This window comes from Eriocheir sinensis, chromosome 34 (genome assembly GCF_024679095.1).
Source record: "Eriocheir sinensis breed Jianghai 21 chromosome 34, ASM2467909v1, whole genome shotgun sequence".
Taxonomy (NCBI): Eukaryota; Metazoa; Arthropoda; class Malacostraca; order Decapoda; family Varunidae; genus Eriocheir; species Eriocheir sinensis.
This window is the reverse complement of record NC_066542.1, coordinates 7,824,663-7,846,387: the sequence shown is the minus strand read 5'-3', so window position 1 is coordinate 7,846,387 and position 21,725 is coordinate 7,824,663. Positions and strand designations below refer to the sequence as shown.

General features: G+C 42.3%; 1 protein-coding gene across 2 annotated transcripts in view; it reads right to left on the bottom strand.

Moving 5' to 3' along the window:
• LOC127007016 (peroxidase-like) overlaps window positions 1-21,725 on the bottom strand; it is a 43,193-nt gene that overhangs the window by 15,054 nt on the left and 6,414 nt on the right. Inside the window, exon 2 of one of the 2 annotated variants that reach the window (XM_050877493.1) lies at window positions 2,732-2,881. In XM_050877493.1, the coding sequence (XP_050733450.1) occupies window positions 2,732-2,881 (150 nt within the window). The remainder of the gene's footprint in view (window positions 1-2,731; window positions 2,882-21,725) is intronic. The other variant, XM_050877494.1, reaches the window with a different exon arrangement.

Here is a 21,725-nt window from a genome sequence, read left to right as displayed (position 1 = left end):
TGTTTTGCATTTCTTTGTTAATTAATTGGCTATGATGAGGATTATAATGACCGGTATAGTCTATGTTGCTTCCCTTTATCACTAGGCTATGATGATTATTGACCGGTATAACATATTTGACTTAATAGGCTATGATGGGTTATAAAAACCGGTATCGTCTATTTTGCTTACCTTTGTTATTAGGCTATGATGAGGATTATCATGTTCGGTACAATCTATTTTGCCTCTCTTGATGACTAGGTTATGATGATTAAAATGACCGGTTTAGTCTATATTGCTGCGCTTGATGACTAGGCTATGATGATTATTATGACCGGTTTAGTCTATTTTGCTGCGCTTGATGACTAGGCTATGATGATTATAATGACCGGTTTAGTCTATTTTGCTGCGCTTGATGACTAGGCTATGATGATTATAATGACCGGTTTAGTCTATTTTGCTGCGTTTGATGACTAGGCTATGATGATTATAATGACCGGTTTAGTCTATTTTGCTGCGCTTAATGACTAGGCTATGATGATTATAATGACCGGTTTAGTCTATTTTGCTGCGTTTGATGACTAGGCTATGATGATTATAATGACCGGTTTAGTCTATTTTGCTGCGCTTGATGACTAGGCTATGATGATTATAATGACCGGTTTAGTCTATATTGCTGCGCTTGATGACTAGGCTATGATGATTATAATGACCGGTTTAGTCTATTTTGCTGCGCTTGATGACTAGGCTATGATGATTATAATGACCGGTTTAGTCTATTTTGCTGCGCTTGATGACTAGGCTATGATGATTATAATGACCGGTTTAGTCTATTTTGCTGCGCTTGATGACTAGGCTATGATGATTATAATGACCGGTTTAGTCTATTTTGCTGCGCTTGATGACTAAGCTATGATGATTATAATGACCGGTTTAGTCTATTTTGCTGCGCTTAATGACTAGGCTATGATGATTATAATGACCGGTTTAGTCTATTTTGCTGCGCTTAATGACTAGGCTATGATGATTATAATGACCGGTTTAGTCTATTTTGCTGCGCTTGATGACTAGGCTATGATGATTATAATGACCGGTTTAGTCTATTTTGCTGCGCTTGATGACTAGGCTATGATGATTATAATGACCGGTTTAGTCTATTTTGCTGCGCTTAATGACTAGGCTATGATGATTATAATGACCGGTTTAGTCTATTTTGCTGCGCTTGATGACTAGGCTATGATGATTATAATGACCGGTTTAGTCTATTTTGCTGCGTTTGATGACTAGGCTATGATGATTATAATGACCGGTTTAGTCTATTTTGCTGCGCTTGATGACTAGGCTATGATGATTATAATGACCGGTTTAGTCTATATTGCTGCGCTTGATGACTAGGCTATGATGATTATAATGACCGGTTTAGTCTATTTTGCTGCGCTTGATGACTAGGCTATGATGATTATAATGACCGGTTTAGTCTATATTGCTGCGCTTGATGACTAGGCTATGATGATTATAATGACCGGTTTAGTCTATATTGCTGCGCTTGATGACTAGGCTATGATGATTAAAATGACCGGTTTAGTCTATTTTGCTGCGCTTGATGACTAGGCTATGATGATTATAATGACCGGTTTAGTCTATATTGCTGCGCTTGATGACTAGGCTATGATGATTATAATGACCGGTTTAGTCTATTTTGCTGCGCTTGATGACTAGGCTATGATGATTAAAATTAACGGTTTAGTCTATTTTGCTGCGCTTGATGACTAGGCTATGATGATTAAAATGACCGGTTTAGTCTATATTGCTGCGCTTGATGACTAGGCTATGATGATTAAAATTAACGGTTTAGTCTATTTTGCTGCGCTTGATGACTAGGCTATGATGATTAAAATTAACGGTTTAGTCTATTTTGCTGCGCTTGATGACTAGGCTATGATGATTAAAATTAACGGTTTAGTCTATTTTGCTGCGCTTGATGACTAGGCTATGATGATTAAAATTAACGATTTAGTCTATTTTGCTGCGCTTGATGACTATGCTGTGATGATTATTATGACCGGTGTAGCCTATTTTGCTTATCGTTATTATTAGGCTATGTTGAAGAGTATGATTTTGAGGATAGTCCATTTTGCTTACCCTTACAAATGATAGCCAGCACCTTATGGTATAAATCAACAAAGAATGACCTCACTTTGTTGTATAGAAAATCTCATTAGTAAGGAAGCATATATGAATTTTCTGAGTCAAGACCTACAGTAACTGTTTGGGGTTTTGTTAGGTTAAGTTAGGATATCTTCAAACACATGATAGCCAGCATTATGATGTAAATTAACAAAGAATGACCTCACTTTGTTGTATAGAAAGTCTCATTAGTAAGGAAGCATATATAAATTTTCTGAGTTAAGACCTACAGTAACGGGTTTTGTTAGGTTAGGTTTTTGGTTTTGGGTATCTTCAAACACATGATAGCCAGCAACATATAAATCAACAAAGAATGACCTCACTTTGTTGTCTACTAAGTCTCATTAGTAAGGAAGAATATATGAATTTTCTTAGACAAGACCTATAGTGACTGAAGTTTTGTTATGTTAGGTTAGGGTAAGTTTAGAGTATCTTCAAACACATGATAGCCAGCAACTCATGGTGTAAATTAACAAAGAATCGCCTCTTTTTTTTCTTGTATAGAACGTCAAACATAACCTAAGCCACTTGAAAAGGTAGCGGGAGGGGTGGGGAGGGTACTTACATGAAGTGAGGGGACGGGACCGAGTGGCTGCCCTGGATGTCCTCCTCGCTGCTGCTGCTGGTGCTGGTGTCAGGCTTGGCGTCCCCCAGCACCCCCGCCACGCACGCCGCCGCCACCAGCACGAAGGCGGTGGCTCCCATGGTGTGCCTGCTGAGGGGGGCGGAGAGGTGCTGTTTAGTGTTGTTGTTATTATTATTAGGTTGTTGTTGCATCATTACCACAACAAATATCAACAAATTCTACTACTACATCACTGCAATTTCTACTACTACTACTATTGCTCTTCATCTTTTTTACATGGGTTAAAAATTGAAGGTTGCACACACACACACACACACACACACACACACACACACACAGCGATGAACGATTCAGAGTCCAAGATTTATTACCTGCAAGAGAGAGAGAGAGAGAGAATAAATCCATCAGAATCAAGGTTGGGAGTAATACAGCATCAGCAACCAACCGCAAACAATTACTTTTGATCGCTTCTGGACCGTGCCTGGCTACGAATCAGTTGGCCTTCTTTCGAGTATATTTTTAGAGATAACCACAGCTTCTACTCGTCTCCTGTCAGTGTGTGTGGGTGGGTGGGGGGTAAGGGAGGTTCTATAAGTGTTTGGGTGTGGTGGTTGTGTGTGTGTTGTTGGGGTTGGGGAATTTTTTTTTTTTTTTTTTTTTTTTTGTGTGTGTGTGTGTGTTAGAGGAGGGGGAAGGAGGTTTTGTGTGTGTTGGTGTGGGTGGTATGAGAGCGGAGGCCGTGTGTATGTGTGTGTCTGTGTGTGTCAGGGGAGAGGGAAGGAGGATCTGTGTGGGGAAGGTTTTGTATGTGTGTGTGTGTGTGTGTATGTGTGTGTGTGTGTGTGTGTGCCAGGGGAGAGGGAAGGAGGATCTGTGTGGGGAAGGTTTTGTGTGTGTGTGTGTGTGTGTGCAACATCCGTCAAAACATTCGTTCAGGTATATATCCTCATGGCCGTTTCCGGTTCGTCGAAAGATACAAAAAAAAAAAAAGATGAAAAAAAATATTGTTGTGTTTTCGAGACTGACCTCTTTTTGTTTTCTTTACCTCCTTTCATTTTTCTTATTTGTCTTTTTTTTTTTCGATAATCTAACTACTACATTTTTTTCCAGTTCTCTTTAGCTTCTATCAATTTTCCCTTTCCTCATTCTCCCTTCCCATCATTTCTAGTCATATCCATCCATTCCTCTTTATTTTACCCTGCCTTACCCATCTCTTCCCTTCTTACCATCTCTCCCCTTCCCTTATTTTCCCTTCCGTCACGCCTAATGTTTGCTATCCATTCCCGTCTATCTCCATTCTACATCTTCCCTTTTCTCCTCTTCATCTCTCCTCTTCTCTCATCTTCCCTTCTCTTCACGCTTAAAACTATCTATCCCTCTTCGCATTTTCCCTTCTCCACGTCTAATCTTTGCCCCCATTCCCCTCCTCTTAACCTCTCTCCTCTAAATCTAAATCTTCCCTCTCAACTCCCCTCCCGTAACTCTCCCTTTCAGCACTCCTTACCTCTCATACACGGGTCTTAGTTCCACCACACGGCCTTACAAACAACCCTCAGTTCTCACCTCGTTCGCTGTAAGTGGTTCCTAGTCAGTGGTTAGCATCCCCTGACCCGTATATATAATGTGGCCTTGCAAGAGAGAGAGAGAAGTTAGGATGAAGGAGAGAATATGTAAGAAAAAAGGGGAAAATAAAGGGAAGTATACTAGTGTTGACAAAGGATAAAAAGGAATATTAGGGAAGGTGAGAAGAGTAAGGAGAGAGGGGAGACCAGAAGGAAGAAGATGAAGTAAAATAAATAGGTTGTGAGGAAGAAAGGGAGACAGGAGATGGAAGGGAGTGAAAATACAAGTTTGAAAGGATGAAGGGAAAAAGAAAGGCTAGGGAAAGTCAAAGAAGTGGGAGAAAGAATGTCATTTTCTTTATTTATATTCCTTAGTAAGCTTTCTTTTGTGCAGGACTTGACACCCACAACTTTATATAATTAGGGAATAGTTTAGTAATGTTTTTATTTTTATTTAGGAAGGTAGCTATTTTTAGGATTCTCTCTCTCTCTCTCTCTCTCTCTCTCTCTCTCTCTCTCTCTCTCTCTCTCTCTCTCTCTCTCTCTCACACTCACACACACACACACACACACACACACACACACACACACACGTACGTCCACTCTCATGTGCAACTTCACCGACGAGTAATCTCCCGAGTAACTATTGCATCACTCGCTAATGGGTGGATGGTGTTAAGGAAGGAGGCTGATAATTTAGGTTAATGGTCGTAATGGCGGTAATGGTGACAGTGGCAGTGAGCAAGGTGTGATGGCCCATTACGATACAGGTGTTGAAGGTGACTCTAATGATGGTGTAGGCGTAATGGTGAAATAATGACGGTCGTGCTGGTGATGATGCTGGTGGTGGTGGTGATGGTGACGATAATGGTGATGTGGTCCGTGTCTTTCCTTACAGGCAATCACAATAAAAGGGGTGATGATGGTGGTGGTGGTGGTGATAGTCATGGAGGTGATGATAATGACCCAGATTGTCACGGGAAATGACGGTGATGGGAATGAGATATGATTACGCCTGGCGATGATGATGGGAGTGATGATGGGCTTCGCGTGATGGTAATAATATGCTGAAAGAGGGAAGAGCTGGGAAACATACATGGGAAGCACGGGGGAAGTTGGTGACAGATTTCGACATTGAAGAATAAATACTTTCTTTAATAGGGAAGTTTTTTTCTACAATCATTAAAAGCTACACTCATTATTTATCTAAGCATGACTGTGGAGATTGAGTCCATAGTCAGGGTAAATTATTGGCAAACTCATGAAAGAAACTAATGAAATTTATACGTAGGAAAAGCCCAGTTCGTTCTTGGTTCCTGGATAAAATGTATGGATGAACCTATGGAATAAACGACTGCGATGATGTACTGTACAATACTAGTTAGCTTAAGTAAAGGTTCCTTTCAGACGGGGGTAATATATTAGTAAACAGTTGTATCGGAAGAACCTTCATCCCCAAACCGAAAAGTTCCTTCTTAAAATTAGAAAGTATAAGAATATTCAGAACGCAGTTGATACGAAGGTGTCTATTAAAAGATATTCTGGGATACATACCGAAGAAATAAGTAATGAAATATCAATAATTAACTCAATATTTCTAGATGGAAGGAAAGAGGTGGTGTTGGAGAGAAGATCAGGAGGAGGAGGAGGAGGAGAGTAATTGTAGTGAAAGTAAGAAATTTCGTCCATTTACGGTGTCACTACATTCGGTTTACGTGAGTCTCTCTCTCTCTCTCTCTCTCTCTCTCTCTCTCTCTCTCTCTCTCTCTCTCTCTCTCTCTCTCCTTCACGAATCGGTGGTTTTTCTTTAATTTATCGCTTCGATTTTGTAACATCATCAATTTACCGCTCTCTCTCTCTCTCTCTCTCTCTCTCTCTCTCTCTCTCTCTCTCTCTCTCTCTCTCTCGCCGTGGTTAGCCAGTAGTAACCTTCAGTGACGTCACAAATACGGAGAAGGCTCTAACTACTTGATTGGCTGTTAACGCTAATGGCGGTATAAAGTTCGGCACTGTTTCCGTTAGCTTCCCTCACTCCCTCTCTAGTGCTTCCCTCCCCTTTCCCTTAGTCATTCCCTAGCAACTTCTCTCCCCAACACTTGTTTCCCTCCCCTCTTCACTTTCCTTTCTACTTCCTTCCTCTGTAACAACCTTCCTCCTCCCTTTATCACTCCTTAGCTATACTTCTCTCCCCGCCCTTGTTTCTCTTCCCTTTTCCCTCTCTTTCCTACTTCCCTCCATTTCCCTTAGTTACTATCTAGGTAAAACTTCCCTCACCCTCCCTGGTTTCCCTTCCCTCATCCCTCTCCTTCCCTTCCCTTCCTCACAAACCACCAAACTAACAGGCACAGCATATCGTTAATTCTCTACTAACAGTTGTCGCGTGTCTTAATGTAACCCTTCGTTCCCTTTTCTTTGCCCTTCGATGTATGTCAAAATCACTCCCACGAAAGTAATTTACCCTTGAGAACCCGAAACTGTGCTAATTGAGGGCCCTTCCCCGCATTGGTCCCGCGTTAATCGCTGCAGCAGGTAACTCGTGTCGAAAGGTACGCCTATTAAGGAATGGTTATGGCCGTGGCTGGGGAAGGGGCGGGGAAATGGTTGCTTTGCTGGTTCCCTCTTGTATGGTAGCCGAAGAGGATTGAAGACACCAAACCCCTTGTAACTTATCTCCTCTCCCTACCCTCTTTTTTTTTCAGAGGAAACTGGTCAAGGGCAAAACATACACAAAAAAAGCCCACTATGCACTGCTTCTGTAAAAAATAAAAAAAGATAGAATGAAGACAAAAACAGAGGATCAATTTTGGAAGGTAATCACATTGGAATATTCCGTGATTTTGCGATTCTGATGCAGTTAAATTTAGTGATAAGGGAGTGGAAAAGGTTAAATCACTGCTAGCATCCGTGTGACAGTATGCCAGTTTCAATGTCGCAACCCCGGGAAAACTACGCAAGAATAGATGTACGGTATGTATTTGTATTTTCGGGCTTTTTTTCCATTTTTTTTTCCTTGAGCTGTTTCCGTTACTGTATGTTCGTATGATTTTTTTTACGGTAAAGGAAAAAGCTCAAGGGCAATAAGCAGAGAAAAAACAAAATAGCCCGATAATCGCTGCCTCTGCTTATCTATATGTTTGTCTGCCTGTCTGTTTTCGTATGCATGAGAGTATCAAGAGACGTCTCCGCCCGGTGTCACAGGGGATTTGGCACCCCAGTGGATATGGCCTCCCCGAGTGGAATTCCCCAGTGATTTTGGAACCCCCCTAGGGATTTCGGCACCCCTATTTTTACCAGGGAATATGGCCCCCACTTTTTTATCACTTTAGATTATGAAAGTTATGATAAGGGTCATTTTTTTTTTCCAACTAAATTTGCTGGCCACAATAAAACTAGAATTTTTGTTAATTCTTTGGAGACTACAATGAATTTCTATTTATTTATCAAATACCATCACGTATATTACTTTGGAGGGGTTACCACCAAATGCTACTTCCACAGCAAATGCTATTGCAAATACACCACAGTCATCAGCCCCCTCTTGTTGCTGAACAGAAGACACTTCAACATTAAACTTTTCTTTCTTTCCTGAATATATCCGAGCAATCTGACACAACAAACAGTAATAATAATAATAATAATAATGAAACCAGAGAACAAACCTGTATGCTGAGCCACCCTAAGTGAGCTAACCCAGGAGCTATGAAACAGCAAAGAGGAAGGCTAGTAAATAAGGCTCAGATGCTTCAAACTGGGACTCACTTGAGAATATGAAGCTGGCAAGAAGTAGTTGAGCCATTTAATTCGGGTTTATAATGTTTGATGTATAATGATTTGAATATTTTTAAATCAAATTTTTTAAAATCAATTTTAATAATAATAAGAATAATACTGAAATTATATGTTTGAGTAGGAAATAAAAGGGGTTCTAAATTCCCTTAGAGATTTCGGTACAGGGATGAAAGATTCCCTAGAGTATATGGCTCGGGGGTGCCAAAAAATGGAGGGGGATACCAAGTAACCTCAGGGATTTTGGCTCGGGGAAGCTAAATTCACTAGGGTGAATGGTTCGGGGATGCCGCGATAGGGGGAAGTCAAATTCCCTATGACACCGGGACTGACTGGCCTCTCCTTTTTCCTCTCGTTCTGTTTTCTTCTTTCGGGGCGGCGTCTAGGACTTCTTTGTTACTGTTTTTGCTTTTTGCCCTTGAGATGCCTCCGTATTATCCCTCCCGTACTATTCTGTCTATCTGTCTGTCTATTTCTCTATCTATTCATCTATCGAATTACCTATCTTAACTTCGCCTTTTCCCTTCCTCTATTCCTCGTTCACTCTGTGCCGACTCTGGGCCACGACAACCCAGCGACTTTTAGGCCCCCTTCACACTGCCGAATCAGCATCCGGCGATCGTTTCTAGAACTCTTTCCGACCATGTGCGACCCTTTCACATCAACATTTCACACCCAAGACCTCGTATACCCCGAATCGCTGGGTTGTCGTGTCCCTGAGTCGGCACAGTGTAATAGAAAAAAAAGTAGGCCCTATGTATGATCGCATGTAAGAGGGTATAAGCATGATTCACCCCACGTGTGTATACAGGTGTCTAGAGTGCCGGTGGTTAGTGGTCCGTGTGTGAATGAACGGAAAGACGAGATCCTGTCGGTGACCTTGAGCGTGGCGGGGAGACGAGCGGGGCGGTCACAGCAGCCCCGCCAAGGATACACCGCCCCTGAAGGAGGTAGCGATGGCGTAAGGCTGGTCGTGGTGGTGGTAGTGGTGGTGGTGGAAACAAACCGACACAACCGCAGACTGGAGAAGTGTAGACCCTCCCTCTTTTCTGCTCCCCCACCCGTGTCCCGTATTATCTGTGTCTGTCTGTTTGCCTGTCTGTCTGTCTGTCTCTCTCTTTATCCATCTATATCTATCTATATGTCTGTTTTCCCACCATCTGTCTGTTTGCCTGTCTGTCTCTCTCTCAATCTATATCTATCTGTCTGTATCTTCCCACCATCTGTGTTTGCCTGTCTGTCTGTCTCTCAATCTATATCTATCTATCTATCTCCCCACCGTCTCCCTTTCCATTCCTCGTTTTCTTATTCAGCAACACACTTCATCCTTTCCTTCTTCTACACCTTAACATATATTTCAGCATAAGTCAGTTAAGTTTGTTTAGGAAGCACGTGTTCTTGAATTAAACTAACTCCTCATCGCCTCCCTTTTCTTTCCTTTTTTTCTTCACAAACACACTTTATAAATTCCCGCACCTTGACATAATTTTTCATCATAAGTCAGTCAATTCTGTTTAGGAAGCGCGTGTTCTTGAATTAAAACAAACTCTTCATCGCCTCCCTTTTCTTTCCTTTTTTTCTTCACACACACACTTTATAAATTCCCGCACCTTAACATAATTTTTCATCATAAGTCTGTCAATTCTGTTTAGGAAGCGCGTGTTCTTGAATTAAACTAACTCCTCATCGCCCCTTTATTCTTTCCCTTTCTCCAATCCAGCTACACACTTGACCCTTTCCTTCTCCTGCGCCTCAATATTATTTTCACTACAATTCAGTTAAGTGTGTTTAGAAAGCTCGCGTTATTATAAATTATCAAACAATAGAAGATTCTCCGAGATACAAACCACACCCACACATGACAAAAAATAACTTACAATGTGTCATAATGTGCAGTACAAACACACGCGTGAATAAATAAAAAAAGAAACACGGGGAGCGCATCCAAGCTTGTCTTCCTTAACGTGTGACTGAACGCTTGTATGATGTCGAGCACGTCTGTCTGTCTGTCTTTTTGTTTTTTTTTTTTTTTTTTCGCCGCGAGTTTTGGAAGTATTGTCACCGCGCCTCACGAACAGGATTTTGTAGTGAAGCTTGAACACACACACACACACACACACACACACACACACACACACACACACACACACACACACACACTTGTTCTAGCGTTACCTCGGTTCTTTTTTAATCTATTTGTCTACTTATATATTTTTATTATCATTTATTTATAGTCGAGAATGGAGGGCGTGTCCGAGAGAGAGAAAAAAATATATTAACTGGGCAATTGTGCAATATAGGTGTGTGTGTGTGTGTGTGTAACCATGACGGAGAGGGAGGCGGGAGTGGTGAGTAAGTGCGGGTAGGTTCGGTAAGTTGGAAGAGGGGAGGGGAGGGGAGGGGGGGGTGGAGCACTGACTGATTAACTGGCTGACCGGTTGACTGACCACGGGGACCACATACTGTCTCCGTCCACCACTTCGAGACCCGCGTGTGTCCCAATCATTCACTTTGTAAGACTGGTGAGCTCGTGTGTGTGTGTGTGTGTGTGTGTGTGTGTGTGTGTGTGTGTGTGTCGGGGGGGGGGGGGGGGATGAATGCAGGATATGTTGTGATGTGTTGCTGTTATTTGTGTTGCTGTGTCCATGTTGATCAGGGCTATGTTTTCTCTACCCAGACTTTTTTTATTTTATTTTACCTCGGAAGAAATATCACTACTATGACTACAAGCACTTTTTTTTCATCTTGTTCTTTTTGTTCAAGTTCTTCTCCTTCTTCTTTTGCTTCTTCTTCTTTTGCTTCTTCTTCTTCTTCTTCTTTTGCTTCTTCTTCTTCTTCTTCTTCTTTTGTTTCTTCTTCTTTTGTTTCTTCTTCTTTTGCTTCTTCTTCTTTTGCTTCTTCTTGTTTTGCTTCTTCTTTTGCTTCTTCTCCTTCTGCTTCTTCTTCTTCTTTTTCTTCTTCTTCTCCCATTACTACTACTACTACTACTACTACTACTTCTACCACTATTACTACTGCTACTACTACTGCTACTTCTACTACTACTACTACTACTACTACGCTCTACCCATTACTACTCTTACTTCTACTACAACCACCACTACCATCACCACAACCACAACCATTACATTTGTAGAGTAAGAAAGCAAGACCATCGGCCATCCCACCCTCTTTCCCTTCCTCCCTATGCACGTACGGCCGCCAACGTGCGTGAGTACAGCGGCTCGTTCAACAGGTAGTGGTTTCTCATTAGCGTCACGACAGGTGGTCAAGTGACGTGTATTGAATGCTTGTTGACTTTCCCTTCTGCGGCATCTTCACAAGTCACCTGTCTGTCTGTCCGCCGTCTGCCTCTCTGTATTGTCTACCTTTGTGTGTGTGTGTGTGTATGGGAGGGGAGGGGGGGGACTATGAGTGTCTTTTGTCTGTGTGTTTGTTTGTTTGTTCATATGTGTGTGGGGATGGAAGCGGGGGGGAGGAGTGTTTCTCGGTTTGTCAGGTTGTCCGTCTTTGTCTGTTTGTCTGTCTGTCTGTCTCTCTCACTCTCTCTCACTCTCTCTCTCGCTCTCGCTCTCCCTTTCCCTCCCTCCCTCCCCCCCACCCCCAAGCACTTTCATTCTGTTCACCCTTACGCACAGGAAATTCCAACATTGCCTCCCTCCCTCCTTACCTCCCTCCTTACCTCCCTCCCTCCCTCCCTCCCTCATTGAAAGTCTCCCTCGGGAAGCAGACGACTGCCGTGACCTTCCCCTGTGCTTGGAGGGGTCTAGGGATCGTTGTCTCTTTGCTGTGGTCTGGGTCATCGTCTGCCTGTAGCCACACATTCTTTGCGATGATACATAAGTGGTGTTTCGAGTCCGTGGATATATGATGTGTTATTGTATTTATGTTCAAGTTTGTGTAATATCGTCTCTCTAAACTTACCTGACTGAGAATGTTGATGTTTTCTTACTCCAGGAATATAAAGTTAAATGTTTTGTCTGCCACATGTTAAGTTAAGCCCTCCAAGCTCTGATGTCTTAAAGTAAAATGTTCATGTCGGTCAGGATTGATAAGTGACCTTTGTAATCCAGGAATATAAAGTTAAATGTTTTGTCTGCAACATAATAAGTTAAGCCTTCCAAGCTCTGATGTCTTAAAGTAAAATGTTCATGTCGGTCAGGATTGATAAGTGACCTTCGTAATGCGTGTTTCACCATGATGTTTCCGTTTACAAGTTGTGTTGACCTCTTTTAATGGCTGCACTGGACGGTAGGTGGCGTTAAACTCTTAGTATACTTTCTACATTGCTCCATGGTGGCAGTAAAAATGGACGAGGTTAGAAGTCATCACTTATATAGCCCTTTTTTTTGCGGCTTTGTTCTCTTTTTTATCTTGAGAATGACTCGTGGAAACTAAGGTATCATAAGATCACGTCGTTGGAAGGTTATGTGCAGCGTTACGGATGGGCCAGACAGGTATAATCACCGCTGCGTATTGTTCACAGATGCCGCGGCTTACCTGTGATGTATTATAATCTTTACTGATCATGAGAGGTACTGAACATAATCTATTCTCATTAGTACCTTTGAATTTCTCTATTGCAGCAGCTTAGCGAAAGGGACTTCTTTATGCTATTCACAGGGAAAGGGATTTGTAGCGTGGGGGGGGGTTTGTGTGTGTGTGTGTGTGTGTGTGTGTGTGTGTGTGTGTGTGTGTGTGTGTGTGTGTGTGTGTGTGTGTGTGTGTGTTACCTATTCGTTCCCACCTATTCGCTCGTATTGGTAATTTTGTATAATAGTAGCAATTTCGTAATGTCCCCTATTTTTCTTATTTTTTCGTGTGATTTCCTAATAAATTATACACTTCTTACACACATTATTTCATTTGGCAAAGTATTCCATTCACCAGATGTTCATTTTGGAAAGTGTGTGTGTGTGTGTGTGTGTGTGTGTGTGTGTGTGTACTCAGAAGTGAAAATAATGAGCGTACTATTGCCACACCTGATGCAATAGCTATGTATGTAGCCGAAAGGGAAAGTTCGTGCAGAAGATTACAGTCATTGTGTGTCAGTTGGCAGAAATAGCAGATACATATTTTTATACTTATACTCAGGAAATCTTATACTTAGGAGGTCTTGGTGATGTTTGCTGATGTGTTAGATTTTGATGTTTCGACTTGTATTGAATTCTTAGGTTTTGCGGAGAGGTAATACTGCTAACTACTCATTTCGTCTTTTTAATCGGTATGACGTCATTTGGTTGGGACGTAAGGTGGATGAGTGAGCGGGTGTTAGTGTTCTTAGGAGATAATGAAAGCTTAAAGTTAATCGTTCACTTTAGCTTTACACCTTACTATAGGGAGAAAAAAAAGTTGACATGATAGCGACAGTGGAAGTAATAGGGATATGTTTGATATTTTGTGTGTTATTTCCTCTCAGATTATTTCATTTCCATCTCCACCCCCCCACCCCCCCCCCCCCACACACACACACACATACACGCACACATATCTCCCGGAAGTCAAAAGCATCATACTAATTTAATCAAGAAGGAAACGCTAAGTAGAGGATGCGAGAAAGCGTGCAGTCATGAGGAAGCAACCAACGTGTGTGTGTGTGTGTGTGTGTGTGTGTGTGTGTGTGTGTGTGTGTGTGTGTGTGTGTGTGTGTGAAATGGAGGGGCAGAGGGTAGAAGGTGATAAAGAAGGTAAAGGGGAGGGAGGAAGGGAGAGGAAAGGAACGATTAGGTGAAAGGTGGAAGGGTGAGAAAGGAGACCAGAGAACCGGAATGATAAATTGTTTTAGGATGCTGAGAGAGAGAGAGAGAGAGAGAGAGAGAGAGAGAGAGAGAGTGAAGAAATAAACAATGCTATCAGGAAAAAAGAGTGAAAGGGAAGTGAAAAATGAGGGGAGATAAACTATAGGGAATGAATAGACCGCGAAGAAGATTAAGAGAAGGGGAAAAAAAAGAGAATAAAAAAGGAGAGAAAAAAAAGATGAAACGTGAAGAAACAATTAAAAGGTTTGGAAAGAAATACGAAGAGGTTTTTAGGAAGTGAGTGGAAGAGGAAGAGGAAATTGAAGGAGGAGGAGGAAGTGAGGGGAAGAGGAAGAGGAAAGTGAAGGAGGAGGAGGAGGAGGAGGAGGAAGTGAATGGAAGAAGAAAGTGAAGGAGGAGGAGGAGGAGGAGGTAGAAGAAAAGAAGAAAAAGAGGAAGAAGAAATAGAGAGAAAGAAAGAAAGAAAGATAAGTAGAAGTAAAGAAATCAAGGAGGAGGATAAGTTAGAGAAGAAAGACAAAGCAGAAGAAAAGAAAAAAAGAAGAGGAGGAGGAGGAGGTAGAAGAAAAGAAGAAAAAGAGGAAGAAGAAATAGAGAGAAAGAAAGAAAGAAAGACAAGTAGAACTAAAGAAATCATGGAGGAGGATGAGTTAGAGAAGAAAAACAGCAGAAGAAAAGAAAAAAAAGACGAGGAGGGGGAGGAGGAGGCGACGTAATGTTTATGGGACCCTTTAAATCCTGAAGGATGTTTCGGCCACGCCTTAAAAGTGTGTGGAGGAGGAGGAAGAGGAGGAGGAGGAAAGGGAAAGTAAGTACAGGTTACACGGTTGACCTCTCTCTCTCTCTCTCTCTCTCTCTCTCTCTCTCTCTCTCTCTCTCTCTCTCTCTCTCTCTCTCTCTCTCTCTCTCTCTCTCTCTCTCTCTCTCTCTCTCTCTCTCACACACACACACACACACACACACACACACACACACACACACACACACACACACACACACACACATGCACACACAAATACACGAAGGAGACTTAGGAAAAGAAAAAAAACGAAATTATACAAAGGAAAAAAGAAAGTAAAGAATGAGAGAGAGAGAGAGAGAGAGAGAGAGAGAGAGAGAGAGAGAAAGTTGCCGTGAGGTCAGATAATGTAGGTGAGATAAGTGAGACGGAAAAGTGTGTGGTTATCGTAATGTGGCGAAGATTACGACGCCGGTGGCAATAAACGTAGTAGTAGTAGTGGTAGTGGTGGTAGTTGTGGTAGTAGTAGTAGTAGTAGTGGTGATAGTTGTGGTAGTAGTAGTGGTAGTGGTGGTAGTAGTAGTTGTAGTGGTAGTAGTAGTAGTAGTAGTAGTAGTAGTGACTTTACGAGTGAAGCGAAGAAGCAGAAGAAGAAGATAAAGTAAACGAAAAAGAGGAAGAAAAAGAAAAAAAGTAGAAATTGGAGAACAAGAACAAGAATAAAAACAACCACAACAACAACAGCAACAAAAAGAAGTGGATGGTAAATGCCTAGCCTACTATTTTGGAACAATCTTCTAAAGCGTAAACAGGCACTCAGAACGCCACATGCTGTTTAGGACGCCGGGAAACGATGACTGGACACACACACACACACACACACACCAGGAGAGTCTTTCCCGTGCCTTGTTTGCTAAGCGCTGGGAAACACGCGAATCAGTGCCTGGGCCGGTCATGCGCGGTCTGTTTGCTTCCTGGGAGTGAGTTTTGCGGTGCACCACTCAGGCTGAGACAAAGGTGGTGGTGTGTCATTTTTGCTTCTTTCATCTGTTTGTTACCCCTATTGTTGGTATTGTTACTATTATTATTGCTAGTATTATTGTTGATGTTATTACAGTTACTATCATTATTAAGTTCCTGTTTGTAATGTATGTATAAATATATTTCTGGGCATATTTCTGTCTAGGTAGAACACACACACACACACACACACACACACACACACACCAGTGAAAGGCAGCCTGAGCCCAAAGGCCAAAGATGAGAATAAGAAGTTATAGATGGATGACGATTAGGAGGGGGAGGAGGAGGAGGAGGAGGAGGAGGAGGAAGAATGAGAGGAAAAAAAAGATGAAGAAGGCGTAGAAGAAGCAGAGGAGGAGGAGGAGGGAGTGGAGGAGGAAACATGGAAACATGGAAACATGGACTAGCAGGCAGCAGAAAGCCTGTTGGCTCATTACTAGGCTGCCTGCGTTCAGTGATTTAATCAATCCGTTTGCCACAGAAGTGGCTTGCAGGGAAGGATTAAAGCACTTGTGTACCTACTCTTGGGAACGTTCAGTTCACTCCTGTTGCAGCAAAGTGGCGATCAATGCGTTTCTTGAAGGAGTTGATGGTCTCTGCGCTAACCACTTCTGCAGGAAGGCTGTTCCAGTGGCGAACAACTCTATTCGAGAAGTAACTCCTGCCGATGTCGGTATTGCATCGCTTTGCTTGAATTGTTTTTCCGTTGTTTCTTGTTCTCAGGTTAGTTTGTAGCGTGAAGAGTTTGGAGTGATCAACGTTGCTGAGCTTGTTCAGGTACTTAAAGACTTGTATCATGTCTCTCCGCAGTCGTCTCTTTTCCAACGTGAAGAGGTTGAGTCGCTCGAGTCGTTCTTCATAGGGTTTCGTCCTCAGTGATGGTATCATCTTCGTGGCGCGGCGCTGTACTCTCTCAAGTAATTCAATGTCTTTCCTGTAATTAGGAGACCAGAATTGCACGGCGTATTCCAGGTGGGGCCTTACCAGCGAATTATACAAGGATAACATAACTCCCGGCGTCTTGTATTCGAAGTTCCTCGATATGAACCCAAGCATTGTATTGGCTTTCTTACAGGCGGACTTGCAGTGTTTTGTTTGTTTCAAGTCACTGCTGATGGTGACCCCGAGGTCTCTTTCCTCTTGCACAACATGTAGTGGTTCGCCACCCATGTGGTATATGTGGTTGCTGTTTCTGGATCCGATATGCATTACTTTACATTTGGTAGTGTTGAAGGACATCTGCCATTTTCTGACCACCGGGTGATCTGGTCCAGGTCTCTCTGGATAATTTCGCAGTCTGCCGTCGTGAGGGCCTTCCCACCCACCTTTGTGTCGTCGGCAAATTTTGAAAGATTGGATTTTAATCCTAGTTCTAGGTCGTTGATATATATGATGAAAAGTATGGGTCCCAGCACTGACCCCTGTGGCACTCCACTTGTGACCGGGAGCCACTCGGAGGCCTGTCCGTTAAGTACAACTCGTTGTTTTCTTTCAGTGAGCCAGTCTTTGATCCACGCTGTCAGATCGTCGCCTAATCCCGCCGACTTGAGTTTCTTGAGGAGTCTTTCATGTGGCACTTTGTCAAAGGCTTTCTGAAAGTCTAGATATATAACATCACTGGGGATATGATTATCCCAGTTTTCATAGATACCTTGGAAGAAGTCCAATAAATTGGTTAAGCATGAGCGCTTGTTCCTGAAACCGTGCTGAGCATCGGAAATGATGTTGTTGTCTTCAAGGAACCTAACGAGTTTGTCTCTGATGATCTTCTCGAGGATTTTTCCGGCCACTGAGGTCAAGCTGATTGGTCTGTAGTTTAGGGCCACACTTTTGTCTCCCTTTTTGTAGATCGGTGTTACGTTCGCTTGTTTCCAGTCTTTCGGGACTTTGTTTTGTTGTAGTGACAGATTGTAGATGGCGGTGAGTGGCTTGAGGATTTGCTGCTTGAGTTCCTTGAGCAGCCTGGGTGACAAGTCGTCGGGTCCGGTAGACTTGTTTGTCTCGAGTTTGTCTAGGTACTTTTCACATCCCGTTCGTCGATTGTACCAATTTCTAGGGAGTGATTCCCATCGGTGGGAAGGGCTCTCGGTACGGACTGGGTATTCTCGACCGTGAACACAGACGCGAAGTTCCTGTTTAGGATTTCGACCATTTGTCTACTGTCCTGTGTTAGTACGTCACTTTCATCTTTTAGGGGACCGATATTGCTTTTTGTCTTCTTTTGGTTCTTATATACGAGAAGAACATTTTCGGGTTGGACTTGGCTTCGCGTGCAATTTGCTTTTCATAGTCACGTTTACTCTGGCGAATGAGTGTTCTGCAAGCTCTGAGGCTTTGATGGTACTGTTCGCGTGCCTCGTCAGTGCTGTTTTCCTTTAGCAAGTTGTATTTTCTCTTCTTCAAATTAATCGCCCGTCGAACTTGGGTAGTCATCCACGGTGTGCTTGTGGCATTATTTGTTCTCCTTGTCTTCATGGGAACAGTCGTTCTCTCTACCTCCAGGAGTTTGTTCTTAAATCCGTTCCACGCGCCGTCCACCGGAGTGAGGTTCATGGGTTCCCAAGTTGTCTGGGTTAGCAGCTCACGAGCGAAGTTAAAATTGGCTTTTTTGTAGTCTGGAATCTTGGACATGTTTTCGGTGAGTTCATGGTCTGTTCTGATTTTTAGGCGAATTAGGTGATGGTCGCAACCATCCAGTTTTTCGCCGACTTGACATTCACGTGTGAGATCTGAATCACTCACGAGTACTAGGTCTAATAAGTTATTTTCCCTCGTCGGTTGGGTAACAATCTGAGTAAGAAAATTGTCCTCTAACATTTCGAGCAATCTGTTACCCTCCCGATCTCCAATCATCGTGGTCCAGTCAATGTTGGAACAGTTAAAGTCCCCGATAATGACTGACTGTTTGTTTTGTGTTATGGTGTGAATTTCCTCGTACAGCGCTTCGTCGTCCGCTGCTTGTTGCTTTGGAGGTCTGTAAACGGTTCCAATCGTTATTTTGTTGTACTTGCTAGTCTCCAGTTCAACATATACAGTGTCATATTTCTCTGAGTCTTCTTTGGTTATTTCCACGGCAGGGTATTTGTTCTTGACGTAACAGATGACACCTCCTCCTTTCTTGTGAAGTCTGTTTTTGTAGAAGCTCTCGTATCCCGGAATTGAGAATTCGGTCATTAGGTGGTCAGAGGTGGCCCACGTTTCGGTGATGGCAATCACGTCCGGACTTTCTACGTCAACATAGGCAAGTAACTCATCCCGTTTGGGTATTAAGCTCCGCGCGTTGGTGTATAGGAGGAGATGGATGAGCGGGCAGCGGAGGTGGAAGCAAAAGAAGAAGAAGAAGAAGAAGGAGAAGAGGAAGAAGCAACAGTGGTAGTAGCATTTATTATTATTATTATTATTATTATTATTATTATTATTATTATTATTATTGTTATTATTGTTATTATAGTTGTAGTAGTAGTAGTAAAAAAAAGAAATGAAAGAAGAGAAAGAAGAGAAAAAGAAGCCTGTATGTTCTGTCACTGCATATATGACCAGATACAATGAATGACCCTTTCCCTGCGACTGTCTCCTTGATTTGCATTTAAGATAAGAAGAATGGCTAGGGCTGGCCTTTACCTCCCCCCCCCCTCCTCCTTAACTCTTGCATCATTAGCCTTTCACTAGTATGTCCTTGTCTCAACACTTCTTTTCCTTCCTCTATTTTCTTCCTTTCTCCTAACTTTTTTTTTTTTTTTTTTTTTTGCCTGGTCGCCGTGGTAGTCGTCCTCACTTTTACTTGATTCCTTTTTAATTCTTTGTTCTCGTCTCTATTTTTTTTCTGTCAGTATTCCGGTTCTTATTTCTGTTCTTTTTTTTTCTCCCCTGTATCCGTTTTCTTTGTCTCCCATTTTCCTTTTTTCATAATTTTCCTCTTTCTTCTTTTTAGCAATATCCTTTCAGTTCTTCGTTCTCATCTGTTTCCTCTTCGCATTCTTATTTGTGTTCCTATTTTCTTCTATTCTCCATCTATTCTTTTTCTTCCCTTCTTCATGTCCATTTCCATCTCTATTCTCGTTCTGTTCTCTTTCTTCAGTCTTCTTTGATTCCTTTCCTTTCGATTCTTTGTTTTCATTTCTTTTGATCCTTCCCATCTCTATATCGATTTCTTCCTCGTCTTTCATCCATCCCAGTCCTTGTATTCTCACCTTATCTATTCTCCTATATTCCTTCATCCTCCTCCTCCTCCTCATTCCCTTTCTCCTTTCCCTTTTCTTTCACATCCCCATCCCTCCCTCCATCTCCCCCGATCCTCACATTCCTCGACATTCACCTTCCTTCCACCCCCCGCAGCCACGCCGAATCCAGTCTTCCTTCCCAGTCATCCCTCGCCTTTCCCTTCCCCTCTCCCTTCTTACTTTCCCTCGTGATAAATAATGGCTGCCAGAAGATAAATTTAGCCTGTGGAAGATTCTTATTCTCTCACTATCGCTGCTTGTTGTTGGTGGTGTTGGTGGTGGCAATACAAGACACGGGGTAGACCTTGCCTTCCCTTCGTCTCTCCCACAAACATTCGTTCCAAAAATGCTAGTGACACAATACGCATCATCCTTCCCTATGATCTTCGTCGCTAAACCTTCATGACTCTTGGTGCAGGCGTATGAGACCGGGTGATGATAATTGTGGCTATGATAGATGTGGAAGTAGCGGTTATGATGGCGGTAGTGGTGGTGATGGTGTTGATATTAGTGGTGGTTATGATGGTGATGGTTGGGGTGGTAATGGTGGTGGTGGTGGTGATGATGATGATGATTTGTGGTTGTTGGAGTGACATGAAGGGTAGTAATGGTGGTGGCGATGATGATGATGATGATTTGTGGTCGTTCCAGTGACATGAGCGAGTGACTTGTGTTCTGGATTTCTCGAGTTGTTCCTAATCTCTTCTTTTGTTGATATTTTTTTCCCCTGTATCACTTTCTGTTCATTATCTTTTTACTTCTCTGTTAATTTTTAGTCAGTTATTTCTATTCATCACTTATTATTTTGCTGATCCTTATTTTCTTTATCAGTTTTATACGTTACTTTTTGCTTGTGAGTTTTTGTTAATGGTTTTCTATGTAGCACTTTTTATTTATTTTTCTGAGATTTATTTGTAATTTTTTACTTGTCATTTTATATTTATTGTCTTCTTTTTTTGTAGTCATCATTTTTGCATCATTTATCATCTCGCTGGTCTTTCTTCATCAACAGTTTTATATATTATTATTTTTATTTTCCTAGTATTTTTTTAGTTATTTTCTATGAATCACTTTTTATTGTTGTGTGAATTCTTTTTATTTTGTCATCTTCTTTTACCTGAATCACGTTTGAAGAGGAAGTTTCAATCACCTACGTAGCGGACCGCAACAGGAGGAAGAGGAGGAGGAGGAGGAGGAGTAAAGAAGCACAACAGACTCATTCATAGATATACCTACCTCTTTCTTTATATACATTCTTGCGGTCGCTGGTAATCGTCGCGTATTACAGCCCCACGAGGTAAATATCTACACGCGTTAGTTACCTGTTGTTGTCTTGTCTTGTTTGCGCGCGCTCGACACCGGCGTTCACGGGTCCGCCTCATCATCAGTAATAATATACCGCACGGCCAGAACGCAAACACATTATCATTAGCATATCGTGTGTCATGCAGAATTCCTTGCGTATGTGCGTATTTTTTTTTCTGAATTTTTGCATGTAGTTGTAATGATGTGATATTGTAGGGGGGGGTGGAGGGAGGGAGGGAGGGAGGGGGAGAGAAAGGGGGATGGAGAGGGTGAGAGAAGGGGAGAGGGTGAGAAAGGGAGAGGGAGAGAGAACGAGAGCAAGAGAGGCAAACAGACACACAGATAGACAGACACTTGCTATGAGACAGACAGACAAACTAACAGAGAGAGAGAGAGAGGCTTTTAAATTTGCTTCTTGGCATTTATTTTGTTTATTAAATCTGATGTTTCTAGTTTTATCATTAATTCACTAACTAGCTTGACCTGACCTAGCCAACTCTCCGCTGACTATTTACATATTTCATCATTATTATGTTTACCTGTTTTCTTGCCAATCTCTTCCTTGTCTAGTTTTCTTTC